At 41.5% G+C, this 20375-nt stretch overlaps 1 protein-coding gene across 2 annotated transcripts in view; it reads left to right on the forward strand.

Moving 5' to 3' along the window:
• Window positions 1-1451: 1451 nt before the first annotated feature.
• Window positions 1452-20375, forward strand: part of VPS41 (VPS41 subunit of HOPS complex) — a 160037-nt gene continuing 141113 nt past the window's right edge. Inside the window, exons 1-2 of one of the 2 annotated variants that reach the window (XM_090050094.1) lie at window positions 1452-1498; window positions 8251-8289. In XM_090050094.1, the coding sequence (XP_089906220.1) occupies window positions 1457-1498; window positions 8251-8289 (81 nt within the window). In that variant the 5' untranslated portion in view covers window positions 1452-1456. Of the gene's footprint in view, window positions 1499-8250; window positions 8290-10324; window positions 10399-20375 lie in introns of those variants that run through there. The other variant, XM_090050095.1, reaches the window with a different exon arrangement.

Below are 20375 nucleotides of genomic sequence, written 5' to 3' on the forward strand. Positions count from 1 at the left end.
TGCTGATCAGTTTGCTCCCGGGATTAATACCCCCATGGTATTATCCCACTCAAAAAAAAAAGGGGGGGGGGAGGTCAAACTCCAAGACAGACTTTCTCTTCCTGTACTTAACACTTCTCTTTTGTTTGCCTCTCCAGTGAAGAATGAATTAGAAATTGAAGATACAAAGTTCTTAATAGTAACACTAAAATGGTAACTACTGCTGTATTTCTTCACAGTAGCTCTAAAATTACAGGAGCTGGGTGGTTAACAACACAGTACAGTAACACATGGTTGTAATTCAATGACTTTTGACTTAAGGTGCATAAAACATTAGAAGTAAACCCACAACTAAATGTTAAACTAGAGGAGGTTCTAGTATTTTGTTCATGGAATTGTTTCACTTTGAAGCCTCAGTTACTGCAACAAATATAGATACCAGTTCAGATCCTGCAAACATAGTATTATTGTCAAAGGCAAAACTGGAAAAAAATAATAATTTAAAGCTGGATCCCCCAGCTCATGAGAAAGAAGTCATGGGTTGTTTTGTTGGTTTTTCTGTTCTAATTCCCCTGCTCTTCCACAATTTTCACAGACAGTCACAGTGTTGACAAATCTGGTACATTTGTATTGAATAAGGGACTGCAGGAGCTCTGATTAGTGGATCTACCTGCTAGCTGATGAGTATTTTGCAAAGACTATAAAGGATCCTTTCTCTTGAATATTTGCAAACTAATGCAAAGAGCTGTAATGACTTTTTAACAGCAAGGCAAGAAGCAGAACTGGAACAAACCAACTCCTATTGGGGCTACTACATTTCCATTCAATTGGACTAATTTTTCAAGCCAGCTGAACTAAGGCAAGATTCCAGCATTGCTAACTCTTATCCTTTTTTTCCAGAGTCTATGATAAGTGATGATTTTCTCTTGAAGTCCTAGCTACTGCACTGCCTATAGGGAACTCAGCTCATAAAAAAGAGATGTTTCTAGACCTCATTCAAAAGCTTGTCTAACTTTATCCCAACTACATCATTGGCCCAAGAAAAGAAATCACCCCAAGAAATCCTTAGCTCTTGCATAATTTCTGGGCCATCACAGCTACAACATCACTCTTACACTATTCTAGACCCTACGGTAGAGGGGGAAAAAAGCCTGAAACCCTGTCCAAAGTGCACCCTATAGGCTCAAAGAAAACGGACAGCTCCAATTGATTTGAGTCTTTGATCATTCTTTTTAAAGGCATGACTTATAGGAGAATCTGCTTTGTGAATGTTCAGGAGTCATTTGGAGGGGGTCATGTTCCATTTACCTCTCCATGAGTGGGACAAAACCATGCACTAAACCTCCCATTGCCCTGGAAATCTGCTTAATCGTCCGACGAATGTGCCACAGCTGTAGAGAGGCTGTAGCCCAGCAGCAGTGGGAAAACTACATTACCCAGACTGCCCCGCGGCTCTTGGACTTCCTGGGATGCTCACATGACTTTTGTCGGCTGCACCATGGCGGAAGCAGAGGAGAAGGTAAAGGCTGGGCCAATGTAGTGAGGCTGGGAGCAGAATAGTGAGAGGCCCAGTGCTTGCTGCATGCTGAGGGGCAGCTCTGGGGATGGGGAGAAGGAAACCTGATGCTTCTGGCCACTGATGCAGCGGGAGAGGGGAGGAGCAGGGCTGGGGGGGCAGCAGCAGCATGAGGCTGAGTTAAGGGGGTGAGGGGAGGAGTGACAGGGGCTGGGCAGATTGGTGGGAGCAATGGTAGCAGGAGTGGGGGAGCAGGCCTAGCAGTGGAGAGAGGAAGGGGGGTTGTTCTTAGGACACAGGGGCTTTGATCACTGAAGCAGGGGCGCAGGGACAACAACAAAAAAGTAGAAGCTGGTCAGTTGCAACTCTACATCTGTGCTTTGCATGGGGAAGCAGTGCAAGCTGAGGCTGGAAGCCTGTTGATCTCTTGCAGATGTTTCCATTCAGCTTTTCAGTGGTACCCCAAGGCCTTTTTTTTTTTTTTTTTTTTTTTTTGGTGCCCCAAACAATTACATGAGGTGAAATTTGGGCAGCAGTTCTGTGCTGGAATCAGAATGCACCTGTTTTGGGCAGTTTGTTTTTGCTAGTGCATCAACGTAGCTTATGCAAAACTTTTGGCAGAGGTGATATCTTGTATTACACCAAGTAAATAATTGCAAAAAATACATTTTTGTATTTATTTGCAAGCTTTTGGGCTCAGTCACCCTTCCTCAGGCAAAGGCGAATGCACAGATTGCAATATTTCTCCCAGTTGGAAATGAAACTTCATATTGCACAGGAGAATAAAAAGATGTTACACCTAATACTTTTTTATAGGCTGTAGATTGACAGATGCATGATGTCAGGGATGTTAAATATCAAAATCCCATGCTTTCAATTGTCATGCCCTTTCAGCGAATTTCTTGGTACTCGGCTTGTTAATATTGACTTTGAGTGCAAGTAAAAACTTGGGTAATGTCTAATTAGGAAATTAAATTAGCTTTTCTTACACATTTAATTAAACATTGTTTCTGACTCCCGCTTTGGGGTTGTTTTTTAAATATTATGTTGGGTATTTCTTTTACGTGACTTACAGTGTTTTATAGCTAGTTTCTGTGCTATGAATGAAGAACCTTTTCTTGAAATTCCTAGTATATATAGAAAGAATCCTGTAGGATGGTCCCTCCTGTAGTGGGTCTACTGACATCCTCCCGCCCTCCTCCCCCCCCCCCCCCCCAAATCCTACAAGGATACTCAATAGTGTATACTAGGTTTCTGTTCCTTTTAATTGTGAATGATATCTTTAAAGCAATTTATTTTTGAGGGAAAGATGAGACATCACAAATCTTTTAGTGACTTTCATCATTATTACCTGAAGTTGCAAGCTTCCTGTCCATTTTACAACTGGGCAAGATTCAGGGAGGACTGGACACTCTCTTATAGATAACAAGACTGTCCAGAATTCCCAGAAGTGACACTTTTTTTTTTTTTTTTTTTTTTTTTGAGAGAGAGATTTTGTTTGTTGGAGATCAAGTTGAGACCAAATGTGAGACAGAAAATAATGCATGTCTACACTGAAGGATCTTGTTGGCCACTGTCAGAGACAGGCCTATTTGTTATAATGGTGGACCTCCGTCAGAGACAGGATATTGGACTAGATTATCCAACATGCCAGTACTTGTATAGGCTCCTTTTGAAATCAGTGAAATTTCATACGCAACCAAGTGCAGGGGGCCTGGATCCGATGATCTCGTGAGGTCCCTTCCAGCCCCAAACATCTCTGAATCTTTGAACATTTTCTCTGGCCTGCTGTCAGCAAGCAGTATATGGGATTGATATATTTAAGTACTCCTAGCCTCAATAACCAGTTACTTCAGTTTTAAATAAACACTTCCTACAGTGGTTTAAGTCAGGACCTTTGAAATCTAGGCACCAAATCCATTAATGAGTTTGAGGCAAATATTAGCAATTGACTGCATGCCTCCACATCTCAAAGGAAAATCAAGGACAAAAGAGTTTGAGGGAGAGAAGAGTCCATCTGAATTGATTATGAAAGCAACCATTATTTGGAAGGTGAGAGAGATTTATACCGGGGCTGCACAAAAGAATTTGTGCAGAGGGTGGAGGGAATGGGCTGATAGACGGACAAAATTGGAGTACTCTGGACTGTTTTAATGCAGTAGTGACAAATGACAATTTTCAACAAAAAAAGGGGGGGATCTTGCTAGGATACATGATTTGGGATTAGGTATTTCTCATATTAGAATAAGGCAGTTCTAGGAACGCTTAGAATAAAATAAAATAGATCTAGGCAAGCTTCTTAGTTGAACTATAGGAGCTTTTAGAAGCTTTGCATTAAACGACTTTAGAAAATTGGCTTCTTGCCCTCATTGCTCTTCTGTTGCTACTGGGGGTGAGGGAGGAGTGGTCTCTAGGCTCCACATCCCTCCTCCTGCTTTGAAAAAATATAATTCATCATGGGAGCAGTCTCTTTTTGCTACTGTTGTTGAATCCCTGAACATGGAAAAGTTAGTCTTAATGTTTACATGATTGGTTGTGTATCAGCTGTGTGCTGCTGATATAGTGCTACATATTTACTGATAGAAACAGTCTCTTTGGGTTGTTCTCTCTGTGCCAAACACCACTAATTCTGGCAGACTTCAAAAGAAGTCAAGGTAGAACGCCTTAGCTTTATTAAAATGGTTGGATTAAATATCAACCTTTATTTGCATTTCACTTTCTCCATGGGTGGGATTCCAGAATTGTTCCTTTTCCGTTCATGAACAAGAACAGAGCATGTGGTAATTTGTGCTTGAACTTCTCCATCCTTGAAGGAAACTATAAACTCAGTTGTACATGCATTGTTGGGGCTTTTTAAAAAGGAATTTAGATTTTGTGGTTCTCCTTCCCTACAAGTCTAAATTTATGGGCCAAAAGATAGCTGAGGACATCTGCTTTATTCTAAGGAGAGAGCCTTCTTACAGTACTGAACTATTGGGCTAATACTTCACTTAGCGAGATGCAGAATCAGGCTTGCCAAGTGAGAGATTATGCTAGTCAGACACTTTTTTAAAAATTCCCCCAGCTTTCTCATCAGTGTTCCATTTTTCCACTCTTTAGGCTTATAGAGTAATGGCATTTGCCAACCAACTGAAGTATATAGTAATGCCACTGCTGATTTATTTATTTATTCCCCCCCCCCCCCTGGTGCCCCCAGAATGTGACAGGTCTCTCGATAGTGATTTTTCCACTGCTGGGATTTTAGTGACCTACTAATCACTCACCTGGGATTTTCTTTTTTAGAGTTAGGAGACTGTTTTTTAAAAAAGTGGACTAATCCTCTTGGTTCATGTTTCTTTTCTTTTCTTTTTTCTTTTTTTTAAAGAAAAAGCCAAGAAAACCCTGCAGTAGTCATGACTGCAGTTACTATTCCAGTGTTACCTGTGGGAATGGGAGAAATCAGGCAGAACGCTTTTCAAGGTAGCTTGCTAGCATAGTGAGTTAGCAGGATACCTGTCAATTCTAAATGCCTAAGATGGCCACTAAATTCCTACCGTGTGGGCATTTTCTAACCAAGCTTTCCTTTCTCATTTTTATATGGCATTTCCTTTAATGAACTACAGTATTCTTTTCTTCAAAAGGTGTTGTTAACAGCACCCTTCAGTGGTATCTAAATATCTGTTGAAGTACAGTGGATACACCTTTGATAGTAATAAGTTTTCTGGGTGTAGCATGAGTCATCTTCTGAAATACCTTGTGATTTTTTTATATATCTTGATTTTTTGGGCCCAGATCTTCTAACCTGTTCTCATCAGATGGATCCTTGGGCCTTCATGGAACCTCACTTATTTTAAATCAGGGCTGTCCAGCTTTGGTCTCTGGGGCCTTCTGATCTGTTTCCCCCTACCTGTCCCTGGACACAGGTGCTCTTAGCCCTGTAGGCTGTTTTGTCCCCTAGAGGCAGGGAAGGAAAGCAGGAGGAGGGATGTGGAGCCTGGACACCACTCCCTCACTCCCAGTAGCAACAGAACAGCAATGCAGGGGAGGAGGTGGAAGGCTGCAGTTAACCCCTGTGGGGCTGGATATGGTCTACTGGTTGGTCCACATAGATTTAAATTAATCTCTGTGGGTCCACAGGGATCTGCTTGTGTAGAACAGGTCATGATGATCTTGTGGCCATCTACAAATTCATCTGGGGGGGGAGGGCAGGGGTCAACGAGGATAGGAGATGCTCTGTTTACCGCAGCATCCTTTGGAGTAGCTAGGAACAATGGCCACAAACTGACAGAGAGCAGTTTAAGTAAGACATCAGGAAGAGCTTCTTTACGGTAAAGGTTGCCAGAGTCCGGAATGGGCTTCCAAGGGAGGTGGTGCTCTCCCCTACCTGGGAGGTCTTTAAGAGGAGACTGAACAAGCATCTGGCTGGGGTCATCTGACCCCAGCACTCTTTGCTGCCCACGGCATGGGGTTGGGCTCAATGACTGCCGAGGTCCCTTCTGACCCTAATCCATGAATCTATGGACTTGGGGCTCTTCTTACTCTAATAACGGTGGTGGGCTATGACTCCAGGTATGGTGCTATATGCTCCCTTTTATTTTCCATTGCACTTGAGTTGTGTTATGAGGGTGGAACAAATACGTTTCTTACTGTTTGCAGTGTGCCAGCAAAAACATTAATATAGGTTCAGTTATGGTGACGTGTAACCTTCTTCTAGCATTGGTTCTTCCATCTGGGCAATGGCTCTAGCTATGCTGATGAAAACAAGTGAACAAATAAACCCTCTGCACATCTCCTAGAAGAGGTTGCTTGTATAACTATACTGTAAACCATTCAAATTTAAGGAAAGCCCCTGGTAACTAAATTTTAGGCTTAATTCAATTCAAGTAAACTTTTTTTTAATAGTAGCCATATTCTGCAAAGTTCTTTGGGTAAAACTGATTTCTTTTATTAGATTAACTCAAATAGTTGGAAAATATCTAATTCGCAAGCTTTCAGGTACAAATACCCTTCATCAGGCTGAGGAAGCATCCGCAGTTGGTGTGTGGTCTTCCTGGATGGAATGAACAACCTGATGAAGGGTATTTATACCCAAAAGCTTGTAAAGAAGACTTTTTTCCAACTATTTTAGTTGGTTTAATAAAAGATATTAGATATACCTAAAGAACCTTGTATGTCTTTGTCCTTAGACTAATATGGCTACAACCTATAATTCCCCTGTATGTTTTGCAAAGAAATGTATTGGGATTCTCAAAATGGTACTTACTGAACTGATCTTTCTATGCCATTTGTAGGAGATTCGAAGCCACGAGAAAAAGAAAGATTAAAACCTCTGCTTGGAAGAACACTAGTATTAAATCTCCTTTCTGCTCTTCCCCATTTTCTAGCATACTTGTCTTTCCTTTTCCTAGGTCATGACATAAATAGAGAAGAAGCAGCTATTTCTCATTTTAGGGCTGCATCTTGGAGAAGGGTCTGGCTTCAGTCTTTAAAGCTTGGGGAAGCTGAGGCTGTTCAGCATGGTAATGCTGTGCGTGGAGCCGCAAATGGCAATGCTGTGCCTCCCCCCGACTGTTTTGGCTGGTTACTAAAGATGATCAGCCACTAGTATAGAGAAGGCATTTACTTTTTGCTTAAAGGTTACATACAATAAGAGCGCTTTATAAACAGGGAGCAAATAAATAAATGTGACCAGCAAACTAAAGATGACACTGGTAATGATCAGTATTAGATTTTCTTTCCATTCCATTTATCTTTTGGCTGTCTGTAACTTTTTCTCTCTCTCCCCCTCTCTCTCTCTCTCTCTCTCTCTCTCTCTCTCTTTTCATGTGACATGTTGCACCTATTTATCTTATTGTCAAAATATTACTTCATAAGATTTGAAATGCCTTCTTCTCTCACGTTCGTTCTTTGTTTATATCATGTGCTTCTGTTAAAATGCTTACGTTCACTGTCAGCATATTAGTTGTAACCTTTTATTGCTATTGATAACTATAAATACGTTAAGTAAATCTTCATTTTGCTGACCTCTTTGAGGAGGCTTTGCATCAGCAGATTTTACCAGTGGACAGGTGAGAGATTAGCAAGAGTAGACTCAATTTTTTTTGTAGGACAGTAAGATTCATTGTCTTGCCAGACGACAGTGTTTTAAAGGCACAGTTTCTTTGAAGGTTTGAATAAAGCATTCAGTCTGAAGGTGGAGGGCTTGGAGAGAGAGAAGGAAAGTTGTTACATTTTCTCCTTGCTGGAATTCTATGGGAAACGGTTTAAAACTAGTTCATTTAAATAAGACAGTGGATTTAATAGCTGACTAGTGGCTACGCTATCCATGAGCACAAAGTCTGGCTCATGGATAACTGGAGAATACAGCTCTGTCCCAGGTTCCAAGATGCAGGAAATTGTTTGACAGCCCGAGAGAGACAGAGAAATTTCACAGGTACCTGGCCTTGCCTAGATGATGCACACTGGTAGAAGGATGTGCTTTTGGTTGCCATTTGCTTAAATGAAGCCAATAATAGCACCATTGCCAACTGGTGCCACTGAGTGTCAGTGTGGTGCTAGATTAGAGGCCCTAAAAACAAAATGGGTATGCAGGTACAAGAGAGAAAGAAAGGATTACCATCTTTAATAGTCATAATTACTCCAAACTCTGTTTATCTTTTGCCTCTAAAAACTTTCAAGACAAAAATGGTACTTAACCATTTGTACATATGTACATTCACAGTATGTATGTATACGTTTAATTTTTTATCTTCATTTTACTCTTATGTCATTTTCAGGAACCTGTTTCTATGGAAGAATCTACAGATGAATCTGAGGTAAGTTTGTGTAAAGGTGCCTCATGGCTAAATATTATATTACGTCAGTTCTTTATTAACATGTGGTGAAAACGCAACTTTTGTTCATTTCTGTTTTGGCAGCTGCACTTTTAAAGGGAAAGTTGCGCTTGTGCTATCATAGGTGGCTTTGAGCTGTGGGTGAACAGTTCAAAAGAAGTAGTAGTTTTGCTACTAATGATACTACTATCATATGAAAAAAATGCCATCAAACAATTTTAACAAAGTAAATCATTTTAGGATGTGAAACTGATACATTTGACAGTGTCAGGTGATTATATAGTATAATATACTAATTTCACAACCTTCAGCAGTGGTTCTTAATCTTTTTAGCTTCGTGGCACCCATCAGAAAATGCCAGCTCTTAGCTTTCATTTATTTTTTGACTGTGGACAAATAACAGAGTAAGTCTTTTATTACAAAATACTTGGAAAGGCCATAACAGATCAGACTGCTAGTGGTAATATTTGCATGGCATCCTTAAAAGGATCTCGCAGCACCACAAAGTGCTGCAGCATCTTGGTTGAGAATCACTGATCTAGGGTTAAGTTAAAATATAGCTATGATTTAGATTGTTAGGAGAGTGCAGAAATGGAAGCTATAATGAGTTAAAACTGCCTCTTCCAGATACTGGTGCAGTAGAACATACTGTTCTTAACTAGGGTTTTGGATGTCAGGGAGTCTGCATGCTGCCCAGCCCAGCCTAGCCCCGTTGCAGCAGGGTGGAGTGGAGTGGCATAGGACACAGCCTCCCTCTTCAGGCTTCCAGTGGTGGCTGGTGGGCTGGATAGGATCAATTGGCATCTCCCCACACTTCCCCACACGCACTCCTCCCCCAGCATCTCACCAAAACTCCTTATATTTCCCTCCTAACCCAAATAATTGCCCATCCCTGTTTTACTCTGTTTCAAAGATTGTTTCTAGTTCTAGCTAAAAATCTCAGCTCAGTTGTGATAATATTAATCATAGAACCATAGAAAGTTAGGGTTGGAAGGGATCTCATGAGGTCATCTAATCGAGCCCCCTGCTCGAAGCAGGACTATCCCCAACTAGATCATCTCAGACAGAGGTTTTGTAGCTGGATGTTAAAAACCTCTCTGAGTAACCTGTTCCAGTACTTTTGCTGTCCTTCTACTGAGAGTTACTGTAACTTGAGACCATTGCTCCTTGTTCTGTCATCTGCCACCACTGAGAACAATCTAGCTCCATCCATTTCTGGAAGATACAAATAGACAAGAAGTTGAAGGTTGCTGTGAAATCTCCCTCAGTCTTCTCTTCTCCAGACTCAGCCCAGTTCCCTTGGCCTCTCTTCAGAAGTCATGTGCCTTGGCCATCTAACCATTTTTGTTGCCCTCTGCTGGACTTGCTCCAATTTGTTCACATAATTTCTTCAGTGGGGGACCCAAAACTGGTTACAGTACTCCAGCACTGGTGAGGCTACATCTGAAGAGGGGAAAAATCACTTTCTTCAATCTGCTGGCAGCACTCCTACTGATGCAGCCCAGTGTGCTGTAACCCTTCTTTGTAACAAGGGCATACTGGCTTATATTCAGGTTTTTGTCCACAGTGACCCCCCCCCCCCCCCCCCCCCCCCCCCCCGGTCCTTTTCTGCAGACCTGTTGCTTAGCCACAGTCCCCAGGCTGCACTGGTGCATGGGATTGTTCCATCCTAAGCGCAGGACTTTGCACTTGTCTTTATTGAACCTCATGAGATTTCTTTTGGTTCAATCTTCCAGTTTGTCTAGGTCTCTTTGAATCCTAGCCCTACACTTCAGTAGCCCTACTACTCCCTCCAGCTTGGTGTTATACTTAGAGTGCACTCCATCCCATTTTCCAGGTTGCTGATGAACACAGTGAACAAAACTGAGCCCACGACTGACTGACCCCTGGGGCACTCTACTTGATACCAGCTGCCAACTAGCCATTGTACCATCGATTACTGCCCTTTGAGCCCAGAGAATCAGCCAGTTTTTTTATCCACCTTGCATCATCCAACCCATACTTGGTTTGTTCCTAGACCCTGCTCTTGGACTGACCTGCTGGCTTCCTGACCCATCTTGGCTCTGGTTTCTGCTGCTCCTTCTGATCTTGGTTAGTGCTTCGATCCTTCAATGGTCCAAAACCTGGCTGCTCACAACCCAGTATGGCATTTCTGTAGCTTTGCACTACTGTCCCGTTGTCTCAATTTCTCTTTGGAAAGATCCTGTGAAGCTGGGAACTTTTCATTTTACGCAGCTTTTGATGCCCCTTGAGCCCTTAATCTGCTAATCGTAACTTGTCACCCAAACAGTTTGCTTTGTGTGGCATGTTCCTTAACAGGCATCTTGATACTGTTTGTATGGAATTGGTGGTAGGGATTTGCAGTGAGGCCTTGGATGTGTTGTTTGTTTGTTCTTTTTGTTTTTATATTGTTTGTGAAGAGAAAAAGGAAAAAAAAAAAGACTGTCTTGCTTATTGTGTCTGCTTCCTAAATTGGCCAGTTTTCCTCTGTCCCTTTAAATAAGATTAATATTTTCCAGCTGTTTAAATTAAAATGTCTGAAATGCATAGTTATAAATCAGTAGAGGGAGCACATCTTCATAGAGACTTTCTGGGGAGATGGCACTAGTTATTTGTGTCAACACTTCATGCAATTTGTAGCAGAGATTTCTTTCTAACTACACTACAATTTGCCCTCTTATTTCATATCCTCACATATGATATGGGGTATTATGAGCTTTTTCTTCTCAAGTAGACAGGCTACTATTTATTCTTTCCATGATATGATGAGTAAACAGTATATCTAAAATGGTATTTAATTCTCAGGAGAAAAAACTACTTTTGCTGCAATGTATTTTTGCTGCAGTCTTGAAGCACTAACTTTTTTTTAACTTCTGTTATTTCTTAAATTGCATGTATGAAATACATCTCTCTTCATTTTTCTCCACCATGATAATGATCAAGTATGTTGCATTTTAAGATAGAACAGGTTTGTTTCACTGAAAAAAAAATCCTAGGTACAATGTAGTAGCACTGGCGGGCTTAATGTTATTTTGTAGCATCTGGAGCTTCATGTTAGGGCTGTCATATTTGATGAGGCCTTAAAAATAGAGAACAAAGTAAACTGACTCTTGGCTGTTCATAAACTGTGGAGAAGAAAGTCTGAATCAGAATTTCTCACTCCTTAAATTTCACTTTAAGAAAGAGAATCTATTTCTGTATCTTGTTGTTTTTGCAATTGAGCTGGATTTCCCTGAAACTTTTTTAATTAGGTTTTTGCTAGGTAATTAATAAATGGTCTGCCAAGTTATTAGCTTGATAATGATGCCTCTTTGTGTGGAGAGTGTTAGGGTTATGCTAGCGTGAGGGACCTGTTAACATTGTTCTTGATTTTAAGTTCATATTACTTGGGTTGTGCCTCAACTTTGCAGCTGAGGTCCTGATCAGAGATTCCAGGGCTACAAAAGTTTTCATTTTTCTCCAAATTACTTTGATAACAAAGGGGAAGGGAGAATGGTTGCACTCAGGTTTGAAAATTTATGTTATTTCACATATTTGCAAGCCAGAGAGGTAGCTTAAAGTGAAACTAGGATTTTTCAGTGGATAGAGAAGAAGGGGAAGGTATGCAATAAAAAAAAAAAAAATCTGCTAATGAGAAAAAATATCATGCAAATAATTTATCAATTTGACTCAGTTGGATGAGCAATGTAAATAATTTATTGAAGTTTAAATGGAATCTTTACATACATTAATTTTAAAAAACAAATTTGCAGTGACTAGTAACTTGCATTATAATATACATCGTTAGAGGATTGACTTCCAAGAAAAATGGGTTACTGGTTTTGGAGCTATATTCTTTTAATATCTGCTGTTTTGTGCAAAATTAGATAGTTCTTTTAATGAGCTATTAATATTAACTAGAAGTGTCAGCTCTCCTATTAGCATGTTATGGAAAATGCTGTGAATGTTACGTAAATTAAAAGTGATTGAAAAGCTACTGGTGTCAACAGAGTATTCTGATGTGGTCTACCCAAAATACTAATTCACTGACTTGGAAGGAGCAGGGCTGGGAAGAAAAAAATCATTAATTTCCTCTTTAGCTCTACATTTCAGTGAGTGGATGAAAGTAGCTCTGTAAGCCACTGTTCACAAAAATGCACTGAAAGGCACTCATACACAGCAGATCAGAAGGTGGCAACAGCTAGCAGTTAAGTAGTGTTAAGGTAAACGTGTTGAAATATTAAGCAAAAGAAAAATGGAAGTAGAAATTTTGGTTTTGTTGAAATATGAGTTGTGTTTTGAATTTTTTTTACAATTGCAATTAGCTTGGGAGGTTAGAAAGAAAATGAAATATATTGTGTTGTAAATGCAGTGCTTCTCTACAGGAGTTTAGTTGATTGTATGCAGCTGAAGGCTGAAATGAATCAGTAGTTTCCAATGGTTCTTTTTGGTCTGCACACAACTTCCCATGAGATAAAATAGGTGGAATTACACCAAATAATGCTATCATGAACTTTTATGCATCACTTACAGTGATTGCTCACATGCAGTATGCCATCTGTACACGACTTCTGATTCATGACTTGGCTTACATCTATTTCTTCAGGACTTGTAGGACTCGATCTGAAATTGGTGTTCTTTTCAGAATTGCCATGATAGGAATAAAATGCTGTCTTCCCTTCCTTTCATCTGTATATTATTTCATCCTTTGAAAGCAACCATTTTAATACTTGTTCACGGGAAGCCATATCATCATAATTCCTTGCTCTAGTGTATACCTACATTTTTCCAAAGAGGTCAAGGGATTAAATAAATCCCCTGCAGAAAATGCATCATAAGAAAACAAAACTGTTGTGAGAAATCTTAACATTCAAATCTGTATTTATCAATTCTACGACCAAAAAGTGTATTTTGGTAATTTTGCTTATAAAGAATTCTTCTATTTGGAGTGGGTTAGAGCAGGGGTTTCCGAAGCTTTTATGCCACGGCCCAGCAGTTGTAGCCGACTGCAGCAGGAATTTCTGGCCAGAAAACGGGTAAGGATAGCTCCCGACCCCCAGGCATGGGGGTGGGCCAAACCCTGCACTGTCGTGGGTGCTGCAGGAGGAGCCTCTCTGTCTGACTCTAGGGGGCTGCAGTTTGTCGGCCTGTGGCTACTTCCAGTCCGACAGCTGTCCTGGGGATTGAGAACCCCTAGGTTAGAGGTTACTCACTTAATTTCCTTACCCAGGGGTACAGCAGTTTTCACCATTAAAATGGTGAAGATTGCTTTTTTCTTTTTTTTGGTGGCATCAATTACAGATGAGGTTCTAAACCTTTAAGTTTTAGAATGATTGGGCTCAGTGTCTCCTTCATTTTGCAGCCAGGTAGAGAATGCTAAAATAATGCTTTTATGCAGGTGAGAAGCATGAGAGGGCTTTTAATGAATTTGCAACAGATATTTTTAATTGCTGCCTCTTATGGAAAGTGCTGTGTCAGCCCTGGAAAGAACGGTGTCATCTTTGTATCTGTGGTGACAGGTCTGCTGTAGTTCTTCCATATATTTTGTTGCACTGTCCAACTGGTGTTCCACAAGTTTTTGCTGAGGGACCATCTCTATCAGCAGAAGAGGATGGTTTAGTCTCCATGCCCATTCAGTCCTATGTACCTTCACTAAATTTACCTGTTATTTAGGGTGACCATTGGTCCTGGTTTATACTAGACCATCCTCTTCTTAAACCCTTTGTCCCCTGTCCATTTCTGAATGAGGAACGACAACAAAAGGCCTGTTTTTCAGTTCATTAGTAGAAATACATGTCAGTTATTTGTCCTTGTGATTCTGTTGGCTGTGCCTAGAGGTGCACAGCCATGAGGAGGTTTCTGAGGCAACTAGGGAGGAAGGGAGGTGGTGACCCCACGTCTCGCTGCTGATTGGCCATGGAGGTGGCAGCCCCACCCTTCACCACTGATTGACCAAAGGGGCTTGCCCCTCGCTGTGGATGTCTGGTATTCTGGGGATGCATCAGTGCAGTGGCCACCATACACTTATTTGATGTGGTCCCACAAAGTTTTCAGCATGTAACTTCAACTGGATGAACAAGAGAATAGCCTGAAATCTGGTTTCCAAATGTGAGAAACCTTTTGGGATTTGCTGTTTGTGGAAGAACCAGAGTGAAATTGAATTATTTGCCCTTCACAGTAGAGGAGGTCCTCTATCACTTGGAGAAGAACAAAAGTCTAGAAGCCTTTTCCTAGGAATGAAGAAAGAACTGTGGGTAATGATCAAACTATACTTGAAAAGTATTGTGGACATTTCTGTGGTGGTTCTCTTTGCTTTATGGATGTCACTTCAACACACATGGTTAGATCTGCTAAAACAGTGGAAAGAATAGTATGTGGTGGGTGAGATTCTTCAGAGGTTGTGTTGCCTCTTAGAAGTGACTATTAGAGGCTTATATAGAAACTTAATAGCTCTGGTGTACCTTACAAGGTCCTTGAGAAGACTTTGCACAACTATCCCCCTGTTAGCAGAGCAAACCATACATTGGCATGCATCAACCAATGCACATCAAGCAAAATTAAGGAAGTTATTCTCCCGCTGTACTTGGCATTGGTGAAGCCACAGCTGGAATACTGTGTCCAGTTCTGGGCACCACACTTCAAGAAGGATGTGGAGAAGCTTGAGAGAGTCTGAAGAAGAGCCACTTGTATGATTAGGGACCTAAAGAGAAGCCCTGTGAGGAAAGGCTGACAGACATAGGACCATTCAGCTTAGAAAAGAGAAGACTTCAGGGGGATTTGATGGCAACTTACAAATATATCAGGGGCTAGGCGAGCAACTATTTACCAAGACGCCCCAGGGGAAAACCAGAAACGACTGTCATAAATTTCTAGAAGAAGTTTTCAGACTGGATGTAAGGAAAAGCTGCTTCACAGTTCATGAGACCGGACTCTGGAGTAGACTCCCAGCGGGGGTGGTGCAGGCGCTTACCCTGGAGATCTTCAAAAGGAGACTGGATGCTCACCTTGCTGGGATTATTTGACCCCAGCAGTCTTTCTGTCCCAGAGCGGGTGAGCTGGACCTGATGATCTCATGAGGTCCCTTCTAGCCCTAAACTTCTGTGAATCTGTGAAGGATGAGTGAACACAAAGCTTGTTTGATTTCCATGTATTGTAAATTGTAATACATGGGGAGAACCTTCCTAAAAGTCCTTAGAGTTGCTTTAATGGACAGCATGGAGATTTCAGGACTTTCCATGTTGCCACCAGATATAGCTAGAAATCATCCACCTTTGTTTTGGTCAGAAAAGGCTTTTGCCAAAACTGAAACATTCTGTAAGAACGTAGGTACTAATTCTTGCTGAGTTAGACCAAGGACTTGAACTCATCTTCTGTGACCTAACGCTAGATTCTTCTGGATGTCCCCTTGTTCTGTTGTTGATGGTGTTTTCATAGAAAGGACTTGAACTCCTCCTAATATGGAACAGGAAAAATGTTGAAATCTTAATTTTACATGGATGATAAAACAGCTTCTGACCTAACCCAGATCACTACCACCAGCTAAAAGGTCCATGAAAAGAAAAGACTAGTGTAGGAACCTGTCTGCTTGGATGGAATGCTTCAATAGTGAGAGAGGTTATTCTGTGATGCTGAAAGGAAATGAAAAGTATATTTGTTTTTCCTGGGGGGGAAGTATCTGGATATATTTTTACATCCCTTCTTATATCAAATAGATTATTAATTTGATCCTGTTTTAAGGCACGTAATTCAGTTTGGTGCTTCCAGCTTTTTTTATTTTCCTATAATGAATGTGAAATTCTGCTACTATAAGACAGAAGGAGAGATTAAGTTTTATGAAGGCTGCGTGTTTTATGAATATTAAGTGAAAATCTTTGATAACGAGAAGCTCAAGCATCCCTGTTTGCCCCTTTCTTTTCTACCGAAGCTGTTGCCATCTATAAATACATAAGGAAATAAATAAAGCCATTTTCAGGGTAAAAATCTTAGTTCAGTTGATTTTTTTTAAAGAGGTCATGCAGAAAAAAACCTTCAGTAATGTGCCAGATCTCAGGAATTTATAAGTTTTAAAACATGATATTGATATCTCCCCTGTTCTTTATTTTTAAATAAATCATCAAACCCCCTCTCCCCTCCCTCCAATGCTTTTAGCTAATGCAGTCGTATCTCATGGCATTGCTTTCTCTAGTATTTGGAAAAGTTCCGTGTAGGAGTTCTAAAAGGCTGTAAATACAGCCTTCATTTTTTAGGCAGTTCTGATTGTTCCGTTTCAAGGACTTGTGAAATATGCTGTATAAAACATACTAGGTTTTTTTTCATTCCTGTGCGTGTTACGTTAATTCCATCTCATTTACCTTAATTGCAGTTCATTGTAGGGAAAAACCTATCAAGCTGTGTGTGCTCCCTGACCACCTGCTGGCAAAGGAGCAACAATGGAGCTTGGAAGGACAGTGCATGTAAAGGGCTGTGTCACTCCTGTTTTGATGCAAATTGAAATCCTGGACAATGCATGTGAACGTCTGTCTGTGTGAACCTGACACACAAGAATTTCCCCCAGGAAAAATGCAGTATCTGACTCGGAACTGGACTGCAAGGTAGTGATGCAGCTTTATATATGATAATGTTATTACACTGCAGCTCTGTAATAGCGATGTGATGTTGCACCAAAGCTGCAAATTTTCAGACTTCTTCAAGAGCATACAGTGCAATGTAAATGTGAGGATATTGTTGTTGTTGCATCATAAACTGTGACTATATGACACTGTCACACTTAGCTGTCTTGGTTTGATTCTCTTCTTTAATTCATTAGCCAAACTCCCAGTTATCAAAGTGGGAACAAGAGCAGTAGCTCTGTTGGCATTATACAAGCTCTTATTTCTCTAGATCTAGGTGTGTGCTGTTGTCAGTTTGTTCTCTGCTCTTGGTTGTACCCACCTTCAGTCATACTGAGGTAGTGGATCCTAATGGCATGTACTGTCAAGTCCAGTTACTTGCAGTTCTCTGTTTTATATAGGGTGGCCACTGACACTTCCCCAGAATGCAGGACATCACCCTTAGTGAGGGGCAGCCTCCTTGGCCAATCAGTGGTGAGAGGTGGAGCCGCCACCTCATCTAATCAGCAGTGATGTTTGGGGCCACCAGTCTTCTTGGCCAGTAAGGGGCATGATCCCTGTGGCAGAATGCCATTTCTGTTTCTCCCCAAACTCTTATCAGGTGTGTGACCAATCTGACAATTGGGTTACTATGGTCACTGCACAAGGCAGACACCCCTGGGCCCAGTGGCTTCAGGTAACCCTGAGTTGTAACCTGAGCTGGATATATTCCTGAGGGAGGGGGGAACCTGCTCCCTCCGCCTACATGACTGGCCTCACACACCTGGGAGGGGGCTAGAGACCCTGCCAGTCTACCTGGCAACCAGTGATGCATTCTGAATTGGTTGGCTGTCAGCCAACAGTTGCTGGACTTCATTGGATCAGGTAAATGAGGTCATAAGGTCTATAGAAGTTAAGGACGGCCCAGGAAGGGGACAGAAACTATGATGAGGACTCTCAGAGAAGCTGGACCACCTGAAACTTGCGCTGTCTCTTGAAACTCATGGTTAATGAACTGCTTGCCTCCAGAGGAAATTTCTACCTGCCTCTGGATGATACTTGTGAGTGAGCTACTTGAGATCTATCTAGATAGATAGCTTGTAGTAACTCAAATGCATTATCAATGGCTACCATGCCCCTGGTTGCGCTAAGGTATTCCTCTTGTGTTGCTCTACCCTGTACCCTATTCCAAACCTATTCCTTGTAACCAGTAAAGTCTCTCTGTACCTAGCATGGGAGACTTACTGGGAGAGGGTCTACATTACGCCTTGGGGTCCCCTTGGTTTGGCTGACTAAGGGAGACCACCTTTTGTGCTTCAGACTGAAGGAAGCACCCCAAGTTCTTGCAGTGGGTCAAGTTACCCCTCAAGGACTACTAGGCCTGTGCTTCCCAGGGGGCACAGGGCCAAGATAAATCCAGACTCTGGGTGGTACCCCCAGGCTTGCGGGTGTGCTGCAGGAAGGGGTCCAGCCAGATGTGAGGCACCCCCAGGGGGGCACTCAAAGCCTGGAAGGTGGTTGGGTGCAGTGAGGCGGGTGGCTCAACACAGGACCACCCCCTACTGATTCACCACAGTCTCCGCAAAAAGGCCTCCTTCCTCCCTGGCTGGAAACTCTGCTTCTCCTGGCTGTGTGCTGCCCTACTTCTACTAGGCACAGCCAATAGAATTGCAAGGATAAATGATTGACATGTATTTCCCCAGTGAAGTTAAAAAACAGGATTTTTTTGTGATCTGTTCCTCCATTAGAAATGGACAGAAGACAAAGTGTTTAAAAAGAGTACGTTTCAGTATAAAACAGGACCAATGACCAGCCCTAGGGTCAGCATTGTACTCTGTGTAAATAGTGAAATTGTCCTATTCACAATGAGTTTTGGTGTTTTTGAAGTTGTACCAAACTGCATGTAGTCAATAACAGCTTGGTACAAAATGGTTTTGTATCAGGAATAACATCTGGGCTTTGACCAGAAATTGAGCTCTTGGCTGAAGGTGCAGTGAATTCTCTGCTTGCAACTTTCCATAGAGGATAAAATCAGTTCTTTTAAACAGGGACAAGTCTCTGCCAGTTTAGAATGCTTGGGCCTGGGTATTGGCAGGTGTTCAGGCTGGATTGAGGGATTTGGCACAGATTTGTGAGAGGAGCCACTGGTCAGGCTTTGGGAGTATAGTCTGCCCTACTCCCAGTTTCTTTTCAGTGAGAAATGGTTGTAGCCAACTCAGTTCTACTCCCAAAATCAGTAGCATAGAAGCATAGTAATGTATGTAGTAGCCACCATGGTTGTGTATGCTCTATTGTTGCTTCTTCTGCTTTCTTCATACAAATGAGGTGGAATAGTAGCTGAGTTGCCTTTATGCCATTCCTTGGCAAAAAACAGCATGCCTCTGGATGTGTGAGTTATGAAATCCTTCTTTTCGATGTACACGTTGACCATCTTGTACCTACTACTACCTGCCAGTACCTGTAGCCTTTTACCCACAGTTCAATCATTTCTGTTGAAATAAAGATGTCTTACTGTGCCTGTACGAGAGGGAGTTATTCGGTATGGATCTAGAGTCTTCGAGAAGGAAGCAACTTTTAGAATATATGTGGATTCTGCTTTGTCTGTTTCCTTGTGTTGTTTTATCTCCTGGTGTGTGTTGCTGTTCAGCTGATAGTTTAGAACTTGCACAGCAAAGTAGTTTCCTTTTTCACTGACAACGTGAGACCAGGAATAAGACCAGCCAAACAGGCCCATTGGTCCAGAGTTACTGTGAGCAGTTGTTTTGCCTTCAGCTTCATCTACACTTCTGACGATGTTCACAGATCAGTTTATTCTCCTTGTTTACAGATGTGTATAAATCTAACAGTTATTTCCAGGACTGGCAAACAATAGCTTACAAAAAATCACTCGCTCACTGTCTTAAGCTACACATGTTCATCTGTCAGCTACCATATGTTTAAATTTGCTGGGGACTAAATTACCATGTTTCAAGAAGAGATGCTTAATTTTTGGATAAAAGCTAACAGAAGAAAGATTATTGCTCTGCTCTGGGTAAAGAAACTTTCCTGGGTAACAGTAGCAACATGCTTTGTCCTCTGGAGACTTGTCTTTGTTAACCAACAGAGTGTTCTAGTAGGTTATCCAAGTCGTGCTGTAGCCTAAATCTGGGCATAAAGATACTAATCCTGTGTCAAAAACCAAAAGGAATGGAGCCTTCTTTTGTGAGTTTTAAGATGCACCCACATCTCCTTTTTAGAGTATGACTTGCAGCCTTTTTTTTTTTCACTGGGAAGATAATATTGAAAGTGTAAACCTCTCTAAGTTGGTCTTTAGGTATGAAATTTTGTTACTGATATATAACTTTTGAGCTGCGGAAGGCTATTATAGCCCTTCAGATCTGGATTTTAGGATCCAGGAAAAATAAGAGTGGTCCCTTCTTTTATTTGTGGAATAACTGAAGGTAAGTTTATAGCCCTGTTCACCTCATCTTCTTACTCAAAGCCGCATGCCGATGACTGAGT

This window comes from Crocodylus siamensis, chromosome 5, assembly GCF_052110815.1.
Source record: "Crocodylus siamensis isolate JL-2025a chromosome 5, ASM5211081v1, whole genome shotgun sequence".
In the NCBI taxonomy this organism is placed as follows: Eukaryota; Metazoa; Chordata; order Crocodylia; family Crocodylidae; genus Crocodylus; species Crocodylus siamensis.